This window comes from Molossus molossus, unplaced genomic scaffold (genome assembly GCF_014108415.1).
Source record: "Molossus molossus isolate mMolMol1 unplaced genomic scaffold, mMolMol1.p scaffold_m16_p_18, whole genome shotgun sequence".
NCBI classification, from domain to species: domain Eukaryota; kingdom Metazoa; phylum Chordata; class Mammalia; order Chiroptera; family Molossidae; genus Molossus; species Molossus molossus.
In genome coordinates this window covers 25,048,347-25,069,258 of record NW_023425353.1, presented here as the reverse complement: position 1 = coordinate 25,069,258, position 20,912 = coordinate 25,048,347, and the positions used below count along the sequence as shown (strand labels likewise).

The following is a 20,912-nucleotide window of genomic DNA, read 5'->3' as shown; positions in this document are numbered from 1 at the left end:
TTAAGTGTAACTCAGATAAATCAATCTCTAAAGCCTCAACATCTTCCTCTCATCTGTACACTGGACATACTCAATTGACCACCCTCTGACACAGCCCTAAGAAGAGAGAAAAACCAGCTGAAACTGAGTTGGAATAAGCATTGTCTTCTCCCCATCTCCAGCTAGACAATGCAGGAATTTGGGGGGGGGGGGCACTGGGAGGTGATGAAGGTGAAGTGGGGGTCCCAAGCAGTGTGCTTCCCAGGCTGGTCACAGCCCAGTCCTACCCCCACTTCCTGTGAGTTGCTCCCCCCTCCTTTACTCGGCACCAAATTTCTTCCCAAGGAAGGCCTTGCGCAAGAGGACCTCGGTCAGGTCCCTTGGCCGCCTGCCTGCCGTCCCAGGAGCAGTTTCATGACCCCTCCTCCCTTCCAGCCACCATCCCCTGGCGCCTGCCCAGTCACGCGGCATTTAGGTCCTCTTTGGCCAGCTTCCTTCCAGGATCCTGATTTAACGCCCCTCACCCCCCTCCGTTTCCTCCCCAGCCCCAGTCCCGCTGGGCACCACACCCAGGTGTAGGGAATTGGGGCATCAGCTCTGCCTCGCTGAGGGACCTCTTGCCTTATTTTTTCCACTTATGAAATAGGGTTCCTACCCTTTCACTGTCTCGATTCTCTTCATTGCCTACTCCCCCATCTCCCCAGTCTCAACAGTCTCCTGAGCTCTTGTGGGGGGCTTAATTCCCTTCTGGGCACTGCGGGTAGGAGTAGTAGAAAGGGGAGGGGAAACGGAGCCTCAGTCCTAAGGGTCTGAAAGAAACTCTACCAGGCGACAGGGTAAAACTGGCCAGCCCATGGCATCACACAGGCATAGGTTCGAATCCGGCTTTGCTCCTGACCAGCTGCTGAATTTAAACCCTTCATCTCTTTTGGGCCTCAGTTGTCCCCTCTGTGAAAGGGCGGTCCCACCGGAGACGAAGGGCTGGAAGAATCAGCAGAGAACCTGACCTGTACCTTGGGTCCCTCCGGGCTCCGCACTCCCCTTCCCCAGCCGGGAGCTGAGCCGCACCTCTTAGTACCTTGTCCCTCCGCCGCAGGCTCCTCCTCCACTGACATCAGAGCCGCAGGCGGGCGGAGGGAGCCAGCTGAGCCGGAGCCGAGTCCTAGCTTGAGAGCTGGCGGGCGGGCCAGGCGTTCAGCGGTGGCAGACCGTGGCGGGAGCTCAGCGCCAGCCCCTCGGGCCTCCCAGCCAGTCCCGCGGCGGAGCAGCCGCAGGTACAGCCTGGGCGGGGGGAGCGTCCCGCCTTTGCCCCTGGGCGCCTAGGAGGGCAGCCGGACCCTGCTGCCGCTGGATGCCCTCCCCCAAGAATGAAAGGGGGTGCCGGGGCTGGCAGGACTCTGGATGGGCTGGGCTGGGTGGGCCTCCCCCACCACACACCTCTGTCTCAGGCCCAGCAGGTGCCTGCGGGCCGGTGGGCCGGTGGGCCGGTGGGGAACTGAGCGGGTAACAGAAGGAAGGTAGGGAGGGGTTCGTGTGTGTGTGTGTGTGTGTGTGTGTGTGTGCAAGCAGCTGGGCCTGAATGTGGAAGGACTGGGCATTTGGAGGTAGAGATGTGTGGGGGCCGTGTTGGGGTGCTAATGTCTCAGCACAGGCGTGTGGATCAGATGCAGAGTTGCGCTGTGTTGGTGTGTGTTTTCTTATGGGTGGGGATGTCTGGGAATCCGTGTTTTTGCTGCAGATATGTGTCCTGGTGTTGTGCATGCTGGTGTCCCAAAAGGTAGTAAGAGTTGAGGAGGATATATGATTGTGTCCTGAGGATGTTTGAAGTTGGGTGTGTAAGTTGTTGGGGTTTGGTTTCTAGTATAGGAGCTTCTAGGGTGTATAGGAACTGGAGGGTGGAGGGTATGAGTGAATCCAGATGCTGGGTATACAGGTGAGGGGTGTGTGTGTTGTGTTTCTGGGTATCATCTGGTCTAAGTATATACAGATGTGTGTTTCAAGATGTGAGAGGGATTTTTAGGTGTGGATGTTTGGGGTTGGGAAATCATGTGTTTGGACATATGTGCTCTTGTTTGTGTATTCATATATCATCAAGTGTCATGGTATCTGGGTATGGAGTGTACTGGATCTGCAGACAGGTGGTTTGGGTTCAGCGGTGTGGGTGGGGCTTGGTGTGGTGTGTCTAGGTGCAGGGATATGTATGGAACTGTGAGGGTTGTATGTGCCAGGCCTCAAGGTGGGTTTTTAAACTCTGCCTCTAGAGCTTACCCCATCTCATTACCCCTCTCATTTCCTGAAGAGGTGGCTGGCACTGACTCTCGCCACCGTCCACTGCTGCTGCGCACCCAGCCAGGCATCCCTGGGAAGGAGGTCCCATCAAAGGAGTGGGATCTCACACTAAGGACTCTAGTCAGGGCACCTTCCTCACATTCTCCTGCAGAGGAGAGAAGGAAAGTGCCCTCCTTGAGGTCACACAGCATGCTAGGCTCTGTTTCCACCTCAGCCTTTTTGGATTTGGGATTGAAAGGCTGTGTTCTCTGAATGGGCCCCAGTCTGGCTGCATATCGGAAGGGCCAGTTGAGGGCAAACCAGAGGAAGAACCCATCTAAGGCTTTTGCCCTCAGCAAACTTAGTTGGGGCGCTAGTGAGGGATCACCTGGGAAACTCTGGACCTAGCCCCTGCCCATTGTCAACCTCTGTCTTCCTATTTGCCATCTAACAAATGGAGAAAGAATTCCCACCCTCTCCTGCAGAGGTCTCAGCAGTATAAGGTACAGGCTGGATCAAGGTCAGGTGAAGTCAGGAGGGGACAGACTGGGGGGGACCATTTCTCAGGCTGCTGAGACCCAGATAGGGAGTCAGGTGGGAGGGGGGAAATAGGAGTCCTGGCAAGTTCCAGCTGTGGCTGCTATTGCCATGGCAACAGTGCAGAAGGAGCTATTTAAAACCATGCTGAGATATTGCTGGAAGCCCCGGCTGCCTGAAGCCTGATTTCCGAGAGGCTGAGTGGGGAGAAGGAGGAGGAGGGAGAGGAGAGACTCCAGCAATTCCCAGGGTGGGGCCGGTACATCGCTGGTTCTAGGCACAGGGGGATCCTCCTGGGTTTAGTGATTCTAGAAGCTGCTCTGGGGTCTTCTCTGCTATCCTTTGTGAGGCCAGGTTCCCCTGGGGTGTTTGGATTTGGAGAGGGAGAAACTGGGAGATAAGCTGAATGCATGAATGAATGAATGAGTGAATGACTGTTGAATAAAGAATTTTTTTGCCACCACGAAGCATTTTCCTCTAGGCATAAGGATTTGCTAAATGAATAAATGACTGGTGAATGAATGAATGTTTATTGAAAGATTTTGTCGTATAAATGAACCGAAGATGAATAGATGCAGACTGAATGACTGAATGGGGCTCCCAGTAATTTCCCGCATAGAAGTCTGGGCCCCACTGACTCTTTTCCTTCCATTTCCCTTTCCAGAAGCCCTGGCTGTGGCCGGGGGACAGTGGGCCATGCCAGGGGCAGTGGAAGGCCCCAGCTGGAAGCAGGTGGAGGACATTGGGGACATTTACGACTTCCGTGATGTTCTGGGAACGTGAGTCTCAGGGCAGAAGAGAATGGGGCTGTCCCTGAGCTGAGGGGTGGGATTGGGAAAGTCCTCACTCAGGCCTGGCTGGCTGGGAGGCTGAGTTCAGGGTGGTGCTTCCTCTGGTCAGTTGATCACTACTTCCTTTTTCCTATAGCCCAGCCTTGTGGCAGTCTTGCCATGGCCAATACTGGCTTTTCATTTCTGGCCAACAGTGGACATAACAGGGACTGCTCTTGCCATAGTTCTGGGTTCCCATGAAGAGAAGGAACTAGGAGGGAATGAAGGAATCAGTTTATCCAACTTGCTGCCAAGAGCTGCGAATCCTGGCTTAAGTCTGGCAACTGCAGCTGGGCATAGCTCTGTTCTTCGTGCTGGGAGTCCAGAAATAACTAAACCTGGTATCTGCCCTCAAGTTGATCCCAAACATGTGAGGGAGACAGACACACAGAAAATGACAACTGGGTGCACACTGGGCTCCAATTAAAGAAGGGAATGAGGACTCTGTAGAGCCCAGAGAGAGCAGAACATGCCTCCAGCCTTTGCTTATGCTATTCCTTCTGCCTGGGGGAATACTTTCTGAAGAAGGGGGCATTAGAGCTGGGTACTGAAGGATGAGTAGGAGTGTATTTGTCAGAGAAAGAGGACATTCCAGGCAGAAGGAATAGGATAAGCAAAGGCTGGAGGCATGTTTTATGTGGAAAGGGGCAGAGTCAGGTGGAGCTTATCATCAGAGGCTGGGGAAGAGTGGAAGAGGCTGGAGAAGAAAGAGGAATAGATCATGCAAAGCCTTAAAAGCCAAGCTATGGAGGCTGGACTTTATCCTACAAGCCATAGGAAGACATTTAAGACTCTGGCAGGTTTGCAATTCAAGATGGCCACTCTGGCCACAATATGGAGGGTAAATTGGAGAGGGACAGGACTGGAAACCAGCAACGAAGCTACCACTAGTTATTCTGATGACTGAGATTTCACCATGGGAGATGCTTTTCATTGACTTATGATCTATTATCCAAAAAGTTGTAGGAAGAATACTGTAGTAAACCCTCCTTAGTGAACTTCAGTGCAACTGACTTTATTTGTTCCTTTCTAAGAGCCTGTTCTAAAGCAATGCTGCTCAAACTTCAGTGGGCATAATAATCACCCAAGGATCTTGTTAAAATGCAGATTCTGATTTAGTAGGTCTGGGGTGGGGCCTGAGATTCTGCATTTATAAACAGTTCCCAGGTGATGCTGATGGTATTTTAAGGTTCTAAAGGGTGTTAAATTAGCCATGACTTAAATTGGCTTTAGCAGAAAAAGGAATCAATTATGCACATAATAAAAAATCTCAGGGTAAAAACTTCAGGCATGGCTGGATCCAGGGGCTCACATGATGTTATCAGGGAATTGTCTTGGACCATTTTTCAGCCCTAATTCCCTTTGTGCTAGTTTCATTCTTGAGCAGGTTCTCCCCAAGTGGTGAGATGACTACTATTAACCCCAGGCTTACATTCTACCAGCTTAGCAGGAGAGAACACCACATCTCAAAGTGCCAATAACCCAGCTTGCATCACATGACCCAATTACTGTGGCCAGGGCACCGACTACTCTGATCAGCACTAGAGGATGGATGAGTGATGGGGGGAGGCTCATCCCACCTCGTTGGTCCAGAGGTAGTCACATAACCCATAGAGGACGGAGGAAAGGCTGGAAGGAAACTGGGGTTCAAGTTCCCTGTCTCATGAATACCTCTTCCTGCAGGGGGGCCTTCTCAGAGGTAATCCTGGCAGAAGATAAAAGGACTCAGAAGCTGGTGGCCATCAAATGCATCGCCAAGAAGGCTCTGGAGGGCAAGGAGGGCAGCATGGAAAATGAGATCGCTGTGCTGCACAAGTGCGTGAGCCATGGCCTGCCCCTGCCCAGGTTGATCCTGCCCTGCCTCTTTTATCCCCATCTGACCCCTGCTTTGGGCAAATCATTTAACCTCTCTGAGCCTCAAATTACTCATTCATAAAATGGGGTAATAATCTCCACTTGTCAAGGTTGTGAAGCGCATTAGAGGCCCTTTATTTCAAGTGCCTGGCACAATAGCTAACATGACAGGTGTGATTGAGATGTCATTGCTTATTTACAGGGGTTTAATCTGTTCAATCGGTTCTAAAGGTCAATCCTTGAACAGGGCTTGAATCCACGTAGCCCAACTGGTGTTATCGCTAAACCTCAAGTTCCCCCACATAATAAACCACCCAGAAAGTTAAAAAATGCCTGCGTGCTGACCTTCTGACTAAATCAACAACACCTGGACTATCAATTGTTCCTGCTGATGTGAAACTTGCTGCCTCACTAGAAAGCTTATAGAGAATCTTCACTTCTAGTCTCTTCCCTGAGATTTCTAACCACTCCAGGCAGGGACAAAATGACCATTTCCACTCTTGGTAGTAGGGGTGGGGGAACTGAGGCCCAGAGAAGGCAAAGGTCTTGTCCAAGGTCACAGAGTAAGTCTGTGGCAGAGCCATCTTCCAGCAAGCTCAGTCACCATCATTGGTTCATTTTTTGAGTATTTGCTATGTGCCAGGCATCTTACTTACCATATCTGCATTATCTCATGTGATCCTCACCCTAACTCTTTGAAGGAGGTACTGTTATTGGCTTCATATTCTAGATGAAGAAACTGAGCCTCAGAGAGGTTACACTCAATTCAACGAAATTCATGAGCACGTAATCTGCACCAGGTGCTGGAGGAACTGTACTAAGCAGGATAAAGCATGATCTTGTGTAGGCTGACTTATTGACACAGAAGAAAAATTAAAATTATGTATTGATTAGCATTGTGAGATGAAAATACTTGTCTCCAAATAGCATGTAGTAGAGGCAGGTTTGGACCCAAGTCTGTCCAATGCCAAAGTCTAGTGTTTACCTCTGTGCTCGCCTGCCTTCTGATACATTATAATCAATTGTGGTATATCAGCTTTTCCCTTTGGGATCCAGACCCTTGGTTTATCCTACCCAGGTTTTCAAGCAGCCCTTCAAGGTGAGAGTGGGAAGGTGGCTGAGCTGTCTTCAGCTCTGAACTACCTCATTTCTCCATTCAGGATCAAGCACCCCAACATTGTTGCCCTAGATGACATCTATGAGAGTGGGGGTCACCTCTACCTCATCATGCAGCTGTGAGTGGCCCCACCTCTGACTCTTCTTTATACCTCTCTGTTGCCCCCTCCCTATCTTCCCTGGGTCTTCTGATCTCTTGGCCAAACTCCCCTGTTCCCTGCTGCAGGGTGTCAGGAGGGGAGCTGTTTGACCGCATTGTAGAAAAAGGCTTCTACACGGAGCGGGATGCCAGCCGCCTTATATTCCAGGTGCTGGATGCTGTCAAGTATCTGCATGACCTGGGCATTGTACACCGGGACCTCAAGGTGGGGTGTGAGGGTGTGGTGAGCTGGGGCACCCAGGGGTGGGAGCTCTGTACATTCCTCACTTTGTGTGATTTGGGGTAACTCTCACCCCTTTTTTTTTTCCTCACCCGAGGACATTTTTTCATTTTTTGTTCAGATAGAGTGGGAGGGAGAGAGAGGAACAGAGAGAGAGAGAAACATCGATGTGAAAGGAACACATCGAGTGGCTGCCACCCGCACGACCAACCAGGGCCGGGGACAAACTGCAACCGTTAACTCTCACCCCTTTGCTGAGCCTTGGCTTCCCATCTGCAAAATGGACCTTGTAAGCCCTAAACTGCCTCCTCCCATTCCAGTTTGGATACTCAAAGGGACACAAAGGTGAACTCTACTGTCATTTTATCCAAATAATGTCTTGTCTTCTTCTATAATAAAATTCCCAATTGCTCTTTGTAGAAAACTTGGATTGGAGAACAAAACATGATGACAAAATTTAGAAACCCTGAAATCCTTCTCAGAGATTATGATGGGGTTCACATTTTGCAATACATCTCATGCCAGTCTAGAAGACCAGACCTGGGTGAGACAGATATGAGTTTTAATCCTGGCCCTGTTAATCCCTAACTGTAGGTTCTCAGGCAAGTCACTGTCCTCTCAAGGCATCAGTTTCCTCATCTGTAAGATGGGTTATTCAGGCCAGGCAGGGATGTGGTAAGGATGAAGTAAAATCAAGCAATAGCACAAGATCTGGCACACAGTAGGTGCTCAAAAATGATTTCTTTAGGACTTCACAATAAATACCTGAGATTTACAGAAAATTTCCTCCCACATCGTCATGGCCCTTGTCCTTTCTAGAACTTGTAACCTCCTTGAGAACGTCCTTGTGTTTCTTGTGCCTCCAATCAAGATAACTACTGTGAAGCCACAATGGTTTTGGGGGGCCCATTGTTTCACAATGGGTGCTTGGGGAGATAGAATGTTCTGCCAGCCTCTGGCCATCTCTGACTGCCCCTTCGCCTCCCTCCTTCCCTCTAAGCCAGAGAACCTGCTGTACTACAGCCTGGACGAAGACTCCAAGATCATGATCTCTGACTTTGGCCTGTCTAAGATGGAGGACCCCAGCAGTGTACTCTCCACGGCTTGCGGGACCCCGGGATACGTGGGTGCGGAGGGTCCTGGGCTGGAGCCATGGGCAGGGGAGGGAGCCAGGAGCTGCAGGGCAGAGATTTGTCACCACCATGTCCTCTTCCCTCCATAGCCCCTGAGGTCTTGGCCCAGAAGCCCTATAGCAAGGCAGTAGATTGCTGGTCCATTGGAGTCATCGCCTATATCCTGTAAGTGGGGGCTTGGCCATTGGGGTGTATGGCTCCAGAGTTCTCCTCTCCCCTACTTTGCTCTCTTCCTCCCATCTGCTATTTCTTCCTCCCTGCCATCTACATTTTTAGCTACCAATTAACAACTAATACTACTTCATTCAATAGATACTATGTTTCAGGCTTTGCACCAAGCACTGGGGATTCGGCAGAGAACAAAACAGGCAAAGGGCCTGCCCTCAGGGAGCAGACACTCTAGTAGGGGAGAAAGACAAGTAAATAAACAAGTAAACAACAAGTAAATAAATCCATAAACTGTCAGGTGGTAAAAAGTGCTATGAAGAAAAATGAAGCAGGGTAGGGAGAGGGGAATGGATGCCATTTTAGATAAAAAGGTCAAGGAAGGCCTCTCTGAGGAGGTGCCATTTGAGTGGCATCCTAAATAAAGTGAACCAGACATAAACAGCAAGTGCAAAGGCCCTGAGGAAGGAAAGATGGTGGCATATTAAGGAATAGAAAGTGGATCTGGACAGTGGTGAACAAGGCAGAGAGAGGTAGATTCCCCCAGCCCCTTTTGTAAAAGGAGGAACTCCTTCCTATGGGTCTTGCCTGACCTCTGGGACTGCCCCAAAGCTCCATCCTGGAGCCAATGGTACACTGAAAATGGAAATGAGGATGAGTTTTTCCCTGCCCAGGCTCTGCGGTTACCCCCCCTTCTATGACGAGAATGATGCCAAACTCTTTGAACAGATTTTGAAGGCCGAATACGAGTTTGACTCTCCTTACTGGGACGACATCTCTGACTCTGGTATTTGGGGCTTTGCCTTCTTCCCTTGGGCCCTACCTCTGGTGCCTTCCTCAACTGCTTTGGGGGTCTCCTCACTGCCTTCCTTCAGTCAATTCCCAGGCCCCAGACTAAGAGATGTCTTTGAGACACCCACCTCAGGTTCTTCCTTCTGCCTGGCCCTGATCTGAGGAACCTGTAGGCATTCATTTATTCAGTCTCCAAACATAGTATTTTTGAAAATACCTCCTCCACTGACATCCTAATGCCTAAACCACCACATAAAAGTTTCATCTGTCCTTTTGTGCCTCCTAAGAGGAGGCAAATCTGTGAAACCATTATCAATCATTTACACATCAGTGTGAATACACTGAGTAGAATCTTTTCTAAGAACAAGTTTTTCTTAAGGGAAAAAAGAGCGAGTTGGAAGGCTGGGGTGTGTGGAGGGCTTAGAGAAACAGAATAAGTGGGGTGGGGCAGTGCATGGACAGGTCTGGCCTCTCGTCTTGCTTGGATGATAGGCCAGACCGGAGGGAGTGGGTTCTGTTTTGGGAGTGTCCATAGGCACTGCCATGCACTTTCTGTCTTTGTTTTTGTCTTGGGGGTTCAGCCAAAGACTTCATCCGGCACTTGATGGAGAAGGATCCGGAGAAGAGGTTCACCTGTGAGCAGGCCTTGCAGCACCCATGGTGAGAAATCCCATGAGTTGTGAACTGGGTTGGGGTCCGGGACCCCCAAGTCTGCCTCTGCCTTCACAGATAACCCTCCACACATACTCTACTCTAGGATTGCAGGAGATACAGCTCTAGATAAGAATATTCACCAGTCAGTGAGTGAGCAGATCAAGAAGAATTTTGCCAAGAGCAAGTGGAAGGTAAGCCTACATCCCTAGTCCTGGGTCCCAGCCTCTCCAGGACTCCTCCCCACCCCTCAACCAGGACTTAGCTTGCACAACACCTAACATCAAGTCAGGCACACAGTAACTGCTCAAGGATGCTTACCAAAGAACCTCTTTCATTCATTCAGTGCTTCCTGACATCTACTGTATTCCAGTGAGGGTCTCTGACCTCTAAGTCTAGAGGGAGAACAGTATAGAATTCTTTTTCGTTGTTAATTCTCACCTGAGGACACTTCTCCATTGATTTATTTTAGATAGAGTGGAAGGGAGGGATGGGGAAAGAGAAAGAGAAAGATCATGTGAGAGAGACACATCGATTGGTTGCCTCCTGCACAACCCCAACAGGAGAGCAAAGATCCAACCTACAACCCAGGTACACGCCCTTGACCAGAAATCAGACCTAAGACCCTTCGGTTCAAGGGCCAATGCTCTAATCACTGAGCCACACCGGCCAGGGCAGAACAATATATAATTACTTTTTTAAAATATATATTTTTATGCCCAGCCGGTGTGGCTCAGTGGATTGAGCATCCTCCCATGCAATGAGAGGTCCCAGTTTGATTCCTGGTCAGGGCACATGCCTGGGTTGCAGACTCAATCTCCAGTAGAGTGCATGCAGGAGGCAGCTAATTGATGTTTCTCTCTCGCATCAATGCTTCTCTCTCTCCCTCTCCCTTCCTCTCTCTAAAAAATCAATAAAAAAAAACATTTTTAAAAAACGTTATTATAGCCCTGGCTGGTTTGGCTCAGCGGTTAGAGCATCGGCCTACAGACCAGAGGCCCAGGTTCGGTTCCCACTAGGGGCATGTACCTTGGTTGCAGTTTGTCCCAGGCCTCGGTTGGGGTCTTGTGGGTGGCAACCACTCAATGTGTCTCTCTCACATCGATATTTCTCTTTCCCTCCCCCGCTTCCTCCCACTCTATCCGAAGATAAATGCAAAAATGTCCTCGGGTGACATAAAACAAACAAACAAACAAAAAACCTTTATTATGGATGCTGAAATTTGAATTTTTTATACTCATCATGTGTCATTAAATATTCTTTTCATCTTTTTCAAACCATTCTTGGCTCTCAGGCCATACAGGACAGGCAGGTCCAGATTTAACTTGTGAGCCGTCATTGCCAGACCCTACTCTAGAGCACTAGGATTTTAAGATGGATCTGCCCTTAGAGTTGGAATCAGTAAGTCTCTGCCCATCTCAAAAAATGAGATAAAAATGGATTTCTTTCCCCCTGGATGAAAGGAGTTGGGCTGAGTGAGCTAAGATTCTTTTATAATTTTAATCTATGTATAGCTGTTGCATAGAAAAAGTATGGACTATGGATCCAGACCCATCTAGGTTCAACTTCTGGCTCTGCCACTCACTGTGTGATCTTCAACAAGACACTTAACCTTTTGTGCCTCCATTTTCCCACATGTAAAATAATGTGCTAATAGGAGCTACATTACAGGGTCCTTGTGAGAATAAAATGGGTTTACACACACAGAGTGCTTAAAACATGCCTGCCACATAGGAAGCACTATATCAGGGTTAGCTGTCATCATTATTTTTATATTTGTTTTAATTGATTTTTTTTTTTTAGAGAGGAAGGGAGAGGGAGGTAGAAACATCAAATGACTGCCTCCTGCATGCCCCTCACTGGGGATGGAGCCCACAACCTGAGCATGTGCCCTGACCGGAAATCAAACTGGGACCTCTCAGTCTATGGGACGCCACTCAATCCACCGAGCCACACTAGCTTGCTGATGTATAATTCTTTTTTTTTTTTTTTAATCCTCACCCAAGGACATTTTTGCATTCATCCTCAGATAGAGTGGGAGGGAGAGAGAGAAGAAGAGAGAGAGAAACATTGAAGTGAGAGAGACACATCGAGTGGTTGCCACCCACACGACCCCAACCGGAGCCGGGGACAAACTGCAAGGGAGGTATGTGCCCTTAAGGGGAACCAAACCTGGTCCGTGGGCCAACGCTCTAACTGGCCGACGCTCTAACCCCTGAGCCAAACTGGCCAGGGCGTTAAAGAGACATCTAATCCAACCTGCAGGGTCCTTGAAGGGGCATAAAGGTGAAATAGCCTAACAGATCTGACAGCTGAGTAGGAATTAGCTATAGAATAATGTCTAAGGCAGAGGGAACCAATGTACAAAAGGCCAAGGGCAAGAGAGAGTGAAGCCATTCAAGGAAGTACCAGTGCTCAGCATGGCTGGACTGGAGGAGCTGAGGGGGTAGTGGGGGTTGATGGGCTGTGGGGCAGGAGCCTAAGCTCGAGATGCAGGTAGGGGCATCTCAGGGTCTCAAGTACCACAATGGAGCCCTAACTTGATCCTGACGATGCTGAGGAGTCCCAGAAAGATTTTCAGCAGGAATCTGCCCTTTAGAAAGGGCTCTCAGGCCCTGGCTCGTTTGGTTCAGCAGTAGAGCATCAGCTCACAGACCGATGAATCGCAGGTTCAATTCCGGCCAAGGGCATGTACCTTGGATACAGTTTGTCCCTGGCCCTGGTCGGGGTTGTGCAGGAGGCAACCAGTTGATGTGTCCCTCTCACGTTGATGTTTCTCTCTCTCCCTTTCTCTCCCTCTCCCTCCCACTCTGTCTGAAAAAAAAGAAAAGAAAAGAAAGGGCTCTCAGGACGCAGAGAGAGGCATGAAGTGAAGGCTGGGAGAACCCTTAGGAGGATTTGGCAGAGATGCAGGCAGGAGACAGTGAGGGCTGGAATTGACAAGAAGTAATGGTAGAATGGATGTTGGGGTGAGGAGATGTCAAGGGCTGGCCCAAAACTTATGGGGGGATGACTTTAGTTTTGGACATGGTAAATTTGAGGGGTATATGGGAACATCTATGTGGATATGTTGAATAATAATATATACACACCTGGGCAAGTTACTTAACCTCTCTGCCTCAGTTTCCCCCTTTGACAATGATGACACTAACAGCACTCATCTCAAAGACTTCTGTAAAGATTAAATGAATTACTATGTAAAGTGTTTGGAATGATGCCTGACACATAATGCTATGTTGTGTTAGCTATTATGTGACTATAAATTAATTATATATAAAAAGTTATAATCTATTTATATATATACTTTTTATATATGTGTGTAAATATATAACATGACTGAATATAATTTAATAAAGCCTTGAAGATATTTCAGTTTGCTTTAGGGGATCAATCAATAATACCTGAAAATAACAGAACCAGTGCAAGAATTCCACCTCCAGACCCTGTCCCATGATCACCCACTCTCAAAAGTCCCTTCTCACCTCTCCCCCCACAGCAAGCCTTCAATGCCACGGCTGTGGTGCGGCACATGAGGAAGCTACAGCTGGGCACCAGCCAGGAGGGGCAGGGACCGACGGCGAGCCACGGGGAGCTGCTGACACCAGCAGCTGGGGGTGAGGACCAGGACTCTGTGGAAGGGCATGGGTGGTCCATGAAGAAGCACCCAGGCTGGAGTGGAGGGTCTGCTTCTACAGTCAACTCTGTTTTCTCTTTCCATGTAGGGCCAGCGGCTGGCTGCTGCTGTCGAGACTGCTGTGTGGAGCCAGGTCCAGAAATGTCCCCCAGACTGTCCCCCCAGCTCTAGGTCCCTGGATCCAGGGTCAGGATCCCCTGTGTGGGAGAGATTGGAGACAGTCTGATCCTCTTCTCTCCTTGAACTGGGGTTACCCTGCTCTACCCCAACCCTACCCCTTTCCCTACCACGCCTCCACTGCATTTTCCATACAAATGTTTCTATTTTATTGTTTCTTCTTGTAATAAAGGGAAGAGGATAAAACCATAGGTAGCTTTGTCTCCCCAAATAACCCCCACCCCACACTGTTGTACAAACTGCTTGATTTGAGGATGCCTAGTCCCTGAGGTAGTCGCATGGAGTCCCATTCCCAACAAGGCTGGATGGAGGAGAGTATGAGGAATGGAGGGAAAAGGTGTTGGAAGAATCTCTTTGTCTTGTGCCTCCCACCTAGCCTTCTGTAGATCTCTTTCTGCGCTTTGCTGGTGGTTCTTGGTGGGGTTGGTGCAGGTCAGCACTGAACAGTACCTGGGGGCAGGGGGAAAAGTCTGTGTGGGGACAGGTACACTGGGTTCGGGGTCACTGGGGCTGGTGGCAGTGTGGGGAGACATAGAATTCCTGAGGAACAGGGCTAGGGCAACACAAGTCTACTAGGGTCAGGGCTGAGGGTGGAGGGTAGAGAATCCTTTAGGGTCACCTGGGGTGGTGGCAATAGAAGAGTCCCCTGGGTCAGGGCTAGGGGAGAAGTCCTAGGGGGTCTGGGCTTCTGAGGAGAGGAAGCCTAGGTATACTCACTGCTTGGGCCCAGCCAGCATAAGGTCCCCACAGGCTCCGGAAAAAGTTTCCTGAATCAGAGGTAATGAGGCAAAACAAATTGTTGCCTTCCACTCTCCATCCACAGGGGTAGGGTATTAGGGAGGGGTGTAAGAATTTTCTAATAACTCAGCCTACTGCCTGCCCTGGCATCTCCCTTGCTCCTTACCTAGTTCCTTGTTGGCCTGGGGGCTTGGACCCTTGGCCTGGGTTGTGGTGGGGTGCCAGCTGTAGTCACGTTGGGCGATCTGCCACACATGGACATCCACTGGCACGGCCTGGGGCTTGTCTAGGGCCATCAAGCAGATGCAGTCGGCTACCTTTGATGGACATAGAGTGAGTCACAGAGGAGAAACGGCAGGATCCAGGCAGCATCCTGCTTCTAGCCCCAAAGCCAGATATACTTCCTCCTCTACTCTGAGGTTACCATTATTCTATATTCTCAATCAATATACATCATCTATTAAAATATTCAATACAGCTATGATGAGAGTGCTACTGCATGAACATCTATGTAGGCCAAGTTCTCATAACCTGGAAGAAGCCTTGGTACTATCTTCATTTTGCAGATAAGAAAACTGAAGTTTCTGAAAGGTGAAGTGACTTGGCCCAAGTTACATGGCTAGGAGGAGGCAGAACAAAGATTTAATGTTAGAGTGAAGTTCAGAGCCCATTAAACAAAAGTTCTTTAAACAAAAACTACAAATAAGTATACAGAAGAAAATAATAAATGCCAGATTCCCAATCATCTTGTTGAAATTAAAAAGTTTTATAAGCACATAAAATTTCAAGAGAATAATAAAATAAAAAGTAGAAACATCTTCCTATGTGTCTTCTCAAAGGTAACTACTATATTGCCCTGGCCAGTTTGGCTCAGTGGTTAGAGTGTCAGCCTGTAGACTGAAGGACCTCGGGTTCATTCTCGGCCAAGGGCACGTACCTGAGTTGCAGGTTTGATCCTGGCCCTGGTCAGGGTTGTGCAGGAAGCAACCAATCAATGTCTCTCTCTCTCTTTCTCTCCTTCCCTCCCATATTTCCCCTCTATCTAAAAAAATGAATAAATAAAAATTAAAATTAAATAGGAAAGAAGGCAGCAATTTCTCACCCCATTCTTTTAAAAAGAAAAAAAAAGTAACTATTATTAAGTTTCCTTCCAGAATTTTCTGTGTGTGTGTGTGTGTGTGTGTGTGTACATATACACTTGAACAAATGGCCTTTCTATAAACACATTTGAAGGGCAATGTCCTTTATAAACTTTTAGCATTTTCTCTAATAAAATACCTGCTTGTATCCTTTCTCCTTCCTACTCTGCCAACAGAAGCTGAGCCTGCATCCAGCTCTCAGGCCTGCCTTGTCTCCTATTCTGTTCCTCTCTACATGGGTATTGAGGGTAGCTCCTACCGTCCTGGAGCCTCACCTTGGTACCCACCCCAGGCAGGGTGCAGAGGGCCTTGTGGGCCTCTTCGTAGGGGGCCTTTTGCAGCTGCTGTAGCCACAGCAGCCCACCCTGTTTTTCAAGGATGGCTCGGGCACTGGCATTCACATAGCGGGCACGGTACCCAAGGCCCAGCTTCCTGAGCTTAGCTTCCACCTCCAGCCCTGTGGGGGAGTGGAGAAGGGAGCAGAGGTCAGGCATCCTCAAATACTTTATATCCTCAGGCTAGTATGAGCCCTCCACCCCACAGGAATGTTTTCCCTAAGCACTCCTCTCCCACCTCACTACCCTCTGGGAGACCCCAAGTCACTTGCATGTACAAAGGACAGTTTAGGGCCTGGTTTCTACCCTCTACAAATGTTTTCTGAGCACCTACTATGTGTTGGTCACTGGAACAGGGACTCAGAAGGACTTGCTGCCCTGGAGGAACTCCCCAATTGAGTTTCTTAACCTTTCCAAAGGGCTGTTCACATCCATAATCTAAAATAATAGTCATAATAGCAACAGCTTCTATGATCAAGTGCTAGGTATCAAACATAAGCAAAATACTTTAGGGACATTATCACACTTACTTTCCTTAAAGACCTTGATGATAGTACTGTTGTTTTTCTTATTTCACAGATGGAGAAAATGAGGGCTTAGAAAAGGTTAAGTAACTTACTCAAGAAAGGACACGGTAGAGATGGGATCTGCACCTGGGTCTGGGACACCAACTTCTGTGCTCTAAACCTGCTTAATTATTGCTTTATTCACCCCTTACACCCTTCTAGCTAGGAAGTGTTATTCCCATCCTACAGACAGGTTAAGAGAAGCCTGAAGAGAGGAATGAATTTCTTGAGGTCTTATGACGTCTAAGCTGGGAGCTAAGGCCTAACACTGGGTTTATAAACACCAAAAACATTCTCTTGCCCTGGCCAGTTTGGCTCAGCGGTTAGAGCGTCCGCCTGCGGTCTGGAGAGACCCGGGTTCGGTTCCCGCTAAGGGCATGTACCTCGGTTGCAGTTTGTCCCCGGCCCTGGTTGGTCGTGCGGGTGGCAGCCACTCGATGTGTCCCTTTCACATTGATGTTTCCCCCTCTCTCTCTCTTCCTCTCTCTCCCTCCCACTCTGTCTGTACAAAAAATGGAAAAAAGGTCCTCGGGTGAGGATTAAAAAAATAAATAAATAAATAAAAAATAATTAAAAAAACAAAAACAAAAAAAAAAAACATTCTCTTTTCTCCAGGTAGGCTGTCTCCTTACTATGCATTCCCCAAGCACTTCCCCTAGCTTGGTCCTCACGTCTGCCAATTGAGATACTTGCCTTACAGGGCTGCTGTGATGAATACATATGTTCCTGGATACAAAATTATTGGATTCAATATGGAGATAGCAACTTGAATTTTTTGCGTATTTCCTATATGCCAAACACTGTGCTAGGTGCGGTTATGTATTCCTTTACTCAACCCTTGTGACAACTCTGATAGGTTATTATCCCATTCCACAGATGAAGAAACAGGGGTGCAGAGAGGCTAAATAAGTGCCAGAGTGGGGATTCAGACTCAGGCGGTCTGTTTCCAGAACACGTGTAGTGGCTCTCTCAGGAGCACACCCGTACCTTTCCTCACCCTCTTCCTCCAATGTGCATTTTCCGTGCCTCTTTCTTTCTTCTAGGCTCCAAGGGCCCTTCTTCTGTTTCTGTAACTTGTTTTCTGAGCTAATTTCTTCCACAGCTCCCTTTTTCTACTTCTGTAACTTTCTAAATAAACTTTTTTTAAATATTTTTTTTCCTTTATTGATTTTAGAAAGAGAGGAGATGAGAGGGAGACAGAGATAGAAACATCGATGAGAGAGAACATCAACTGGCTGCCTCCTGCATGCCCCCCACTGGGGATCGGGCCCACAACCTGGGCATGTGTCCCGATCGGGAATCGAACGGCGACCTCTTGGTGCACGAGTCGACGCTCAATCACTGAGCCACGCCAGCCGGACTAAATAAACTTTCTTTTAAAATAATAATAATAAAAGAACACATGTGCATTTAACCCCAAACTACTGTACACTGCATATGGATCTTTTTTTTGATGAGGCATTGAACCCATAGGGCAAAAAGCAGAATAGTGAGGTGATGACATTTCAGGGACAGATAGGGAGGGTGAGGTATGACTGTGGCTGACTGAACCAGGCAGGGTGATTCTAGATGAGTGAAATCGTTGGGAAGGCAGGAAACTTTGAGATGGGAGATGGGGACCAGGGAAAAACTGAACAGACCCTGAAAGCTGTTGGTGGACCTTGGGATAGGAACCAACCTACTCACCAGCCAGGGCCTGCAGGCTGGGGAAGCCATGGTAGGTGACATCATCGAGCTGGATGAGCCGAGGTCCGAAGGCCTGGCAGAGCCGCTCCACCATACCAGTGATGCGGGCAATGTTGTTGTTGGAGGAACAGATGAAGGAGAAAAGGCACTCGATGGGGTCCTGTTGTAGGAGTCGGACACCTGAAAATCAGAAAGGCAGGGAGTAGGAGAAGCACTGCTGTCGGGAGTGGCCTCCTCTCACCCTTAGATCCTAGGCACCTAGGCTCCCAGAAAATTGAGGGACAATGTTGTTAGAGAAAGCAACACCAAAGCTCTCATTCCTCATAGCATCTTGTGAGGTCTGGGTCATCATCCCATTCCACCGATAAAAGAAACCACAATGTAAGCACTATGAGGGTGGGAATTTGTCCATTTTGTTTACTGCTATATCCTCAGTCACATAGCAGATGCTCTGTAATATTTACTGAATGAATGATGTCACCTGCCTCAGGTCACACATCCAGAATTTGACTCAATATCCTAGTCACTCCACAATGGTGATCAGCAGGATAAGCATTGATTTTTAAAAAAATATGTTTTCTTACCCTGGCCAGTTTGGCTCAGCGGTTAGAGTGTCTGCCTGCGGTCCGGAGAGACCCGGGTTCGGTTCCCGCTAAGGGTATGTACCTCAGTTGCAGTTTGTCCCTGGCTCTGGTTGGTCATGCGGGTGGCAGCCACTCGATGTGTCCCTTTCACGTCGATGTTTCCCTCTCTCTCTCTTCCTTCCACTCTGTCTGTACAAAAAATGGAAAAATGTCCTCGGGTGAGGATAAAAAAAAATATATATATATATGTTTTCTTTATTGATTTTAGAGTAACAGGAAGGGAGAGGAAGAGAGAGATAGAATCATCAATGACATAGAACATCGAATGGCAGCCTACTGCATGCCCCCTACTGGGGATTGGGCCTGGGCATGTGCCCTGACCGGGAATTGAACCGATAACCTTTTGGTGCATGGTCAATGCTCAATCACTGAACCACACCAGCCGGGCGATGAGCATTTGTGTTTTTTTGGTGTGTGTTTTTATAGAGAGAGATGTGAGAGAGAAACATTGATCGGTTGCCTCTCACATGCACCCCAACTGAGAATTGAACCCACAACCTGGGTATGTGCCCCGACCAGGAATTAAACCAGCAACCCCTTGGTGCACAGGACGATGTTCAAAGGACAATTACAATAGTAATAATAACTACTATGTGTCAGGCACTCTAAACACTCGACATGTATTAGCTCATTTAATCCTCATAAAATCCTGAGGTAGATATAATCCCCATTTTACAGATGGTGAAACTTATTTGCCTAACCAAACCATAAGAACACCAACCCAAGTGGTCCCAGGTCCTATACTCACCTTGAAATTTCTGGGCTACCTTTTGGAAGTGGGGGTCCACGGAACTCCAGTGACAATACAATTGAGCCAGGCTGACATCCAGCTGGAAGTACTGATGCACTGCCTTTAGCTCTTCTGGTGTGGGCCTGCCAATCTGGCCCTTTTCCCCTCGGTACACAGTGCAGTAGAGCTGCTCCTCAGTCTGGGTCAGTGTCCATACCTGGTCTGCCAGCACGCCACTCCAGTGCGCAGGGTTTTGCTCCCTCCACCTGAGACCCCAGACAGGGCAATACTAGTACTCAGTTCCCCTTCCTGCAGCCTTTGAGACCCTCACATCCTACAACCTCTCCTATACAAAACCGATTTATGAATTGTAAAGTAAAAGTGTTCTTTTATTTTACATCAATTGTATCATTTGATCCTCACAAGAACGCTGCACAAGCTTATTACGTCCACTTTATAAAAGAGGTAACAGCCCTGGCCAGTTTGGCTCAGCGGTTGAAGCGTCGGCCTGTGGTCCAGAGAGACCCGGGTTCGGTTCCCGCTAAGGGCACGTACTTCGGTTGCAGTTTGTCCCCGGCCCTGGTTGGTCGTGCGGGTGGCAGCCACTCGATGTGTCCCTTCACGTCGATGTTTCTCCCTCTCTCCCTCCCACTCTATCTGTACAAAAAATGGAAAAATATCCTCGGGTGAGGATAAAAAAAAACCAAAACAAATAAAAGAGGTAACAGGTGGCAACTATCTTCCCACCCTTCCAACAATCACCGGGCTATTAAAAAAAAAAGAGGTAACAGGTTCTCCACCCGTGCCTGTTTCCTCTTTGGTACCCTGAGGTTTCTTCCATTACACGCAATATTCCTTTGCACCCCAGGCCAGGGTCACTCACCGGAAGGATTGTCCAGAAGCCAGAACCAAGTCCAGGCGCAGCTCAGAGCGTGGACAGGGGATAGAAGCCCATAGGGCAGGGACCGAGGATAGAGTACGATGCCCCATGCTACCTGGCAAAAGGAAGCAGGCTAATATTTCTATATCAGGCTCCGCCCCATAATAGCCCCGCCTACTCAGAACCCGATCAACCCGCCGACAGCAGGCCACGCCCACCAACACACCACGAACCTGAAGGACTCGCCCACCAAATCCTCGCCTCTTAATCTGGTTATCTAAGGCCCGCCCAGTTCTATTGACTTCCTCCATTCCCCGCAGGCCCCGCCCCTTACAACCCACCAAAGCCCCGCCTCTTCCACTCTGTTCCAACCTTCTCTAGTCATAAACTTCCCTCCAGCAACGGCCCCAAGGCCCTCGCCACTGTACCCGGAAGGTGCCGCTAGTTTTCGAAGTGCGCGCAAGCGCACTCTTCCGGCTTCGCCAGGGGCTGACCTCTCCTCTACCGGAAGTAGGGCTGAAGTCCGGTTTATTGGATGCAGAGGTAGCCAATCCGCGGGGAAATAAGAGGCGCCAATGAGAACGGGCGTGGCGTGGGAAGGCGGTCCTTCCCGATTCGCCTGAGGGGTTAGCGCGCCCGGCCTCGCTGTGGGCTCGCTCTGAGCCTTTTCTCTGCACT

At 48.9% G+C, this 20,912-nt stretch overlaps 2 protein-coding genes across 7 annotated transcripts; one reads left to right on the top strand and one right to left on the bottom strand.

Annotated features, from left to right (window-relative positions):
* Positions 1-1,128: 1,128 nt before the first annotated feature.
* Positions 1,129-13,705, top strand: CAMK1 (calcium/calmodulin dependent protein kinase I). Its single transcript, XM_036266741.1, has 12 exons — positions 1,129-1,253; positions 3,449-3,563; positions 5,298-5,429; positions 6,629-6,703; positions 6,811-6,949; positions 7,965-8,091; positions 8,187-8,262; positions 8,937-9,049; positions 9,636-9,714; positions 9,812-9,899; positions 13,202-13,319; positions 13,428-13,705. Exons 2-12 carry the CDS (start codon positions 3,481-3,483, stop codon positions 13,508-13,510), a joined length of 1,113 nt encoding a protein of 370 aa, XP_036122634.1. The 5' UTR covers positions 1,129-1,253; positions 3,449-3,480; the 3' UTR covers positions 13,511-13,705.
* Positions 13,420-20,644, bottom strand: OGG1 (8-oxoguanine DNA glycosylase). 6 transcript variants are annotated; one of them, XM_036266736.1, is made up of 10 exons: positions 20,607-20,644; positions 20,238-20,349; positions 19,373-19,620; positions 17,981-18,160; positions 16,059-16,166; positions 15,669-15,850; positions 14,421-14,571; positions 14,234-14,283; positions 13,889-13,966; positions 13,420-13,536 (listed from the first exon to the last, which is right to left on the bottom strand). In XM_036266736.1, the coding sequence occupies exons 1-9, from the start codon at positions 20,617-20,619 to the stop codon at positions 13,889-13,891; spliced, it is 1,122 nt and encodes a 373-aa protein (XP_036122629.1). In that variant the 5' UTR covers positions 20,620-20,644; the 3' UTR covers positions 13,420-13,536. The 6 variants fall into 6 exon arrangements, 4 of the variants coding, with proteins under 4 accessions (XP_036122629.1, XP_036122630.1, XP_036122632.1 ...); XM_036266737.1 differs by lacking the exon at positions 20,607-20,644 and adding an exon at positions 20,468-20,532; XM_036266739.1 differs by lacking the exon at positions 16,059-16,166.
* Positions 20,645-20,912: the final 268 nt, after the last annotated feature.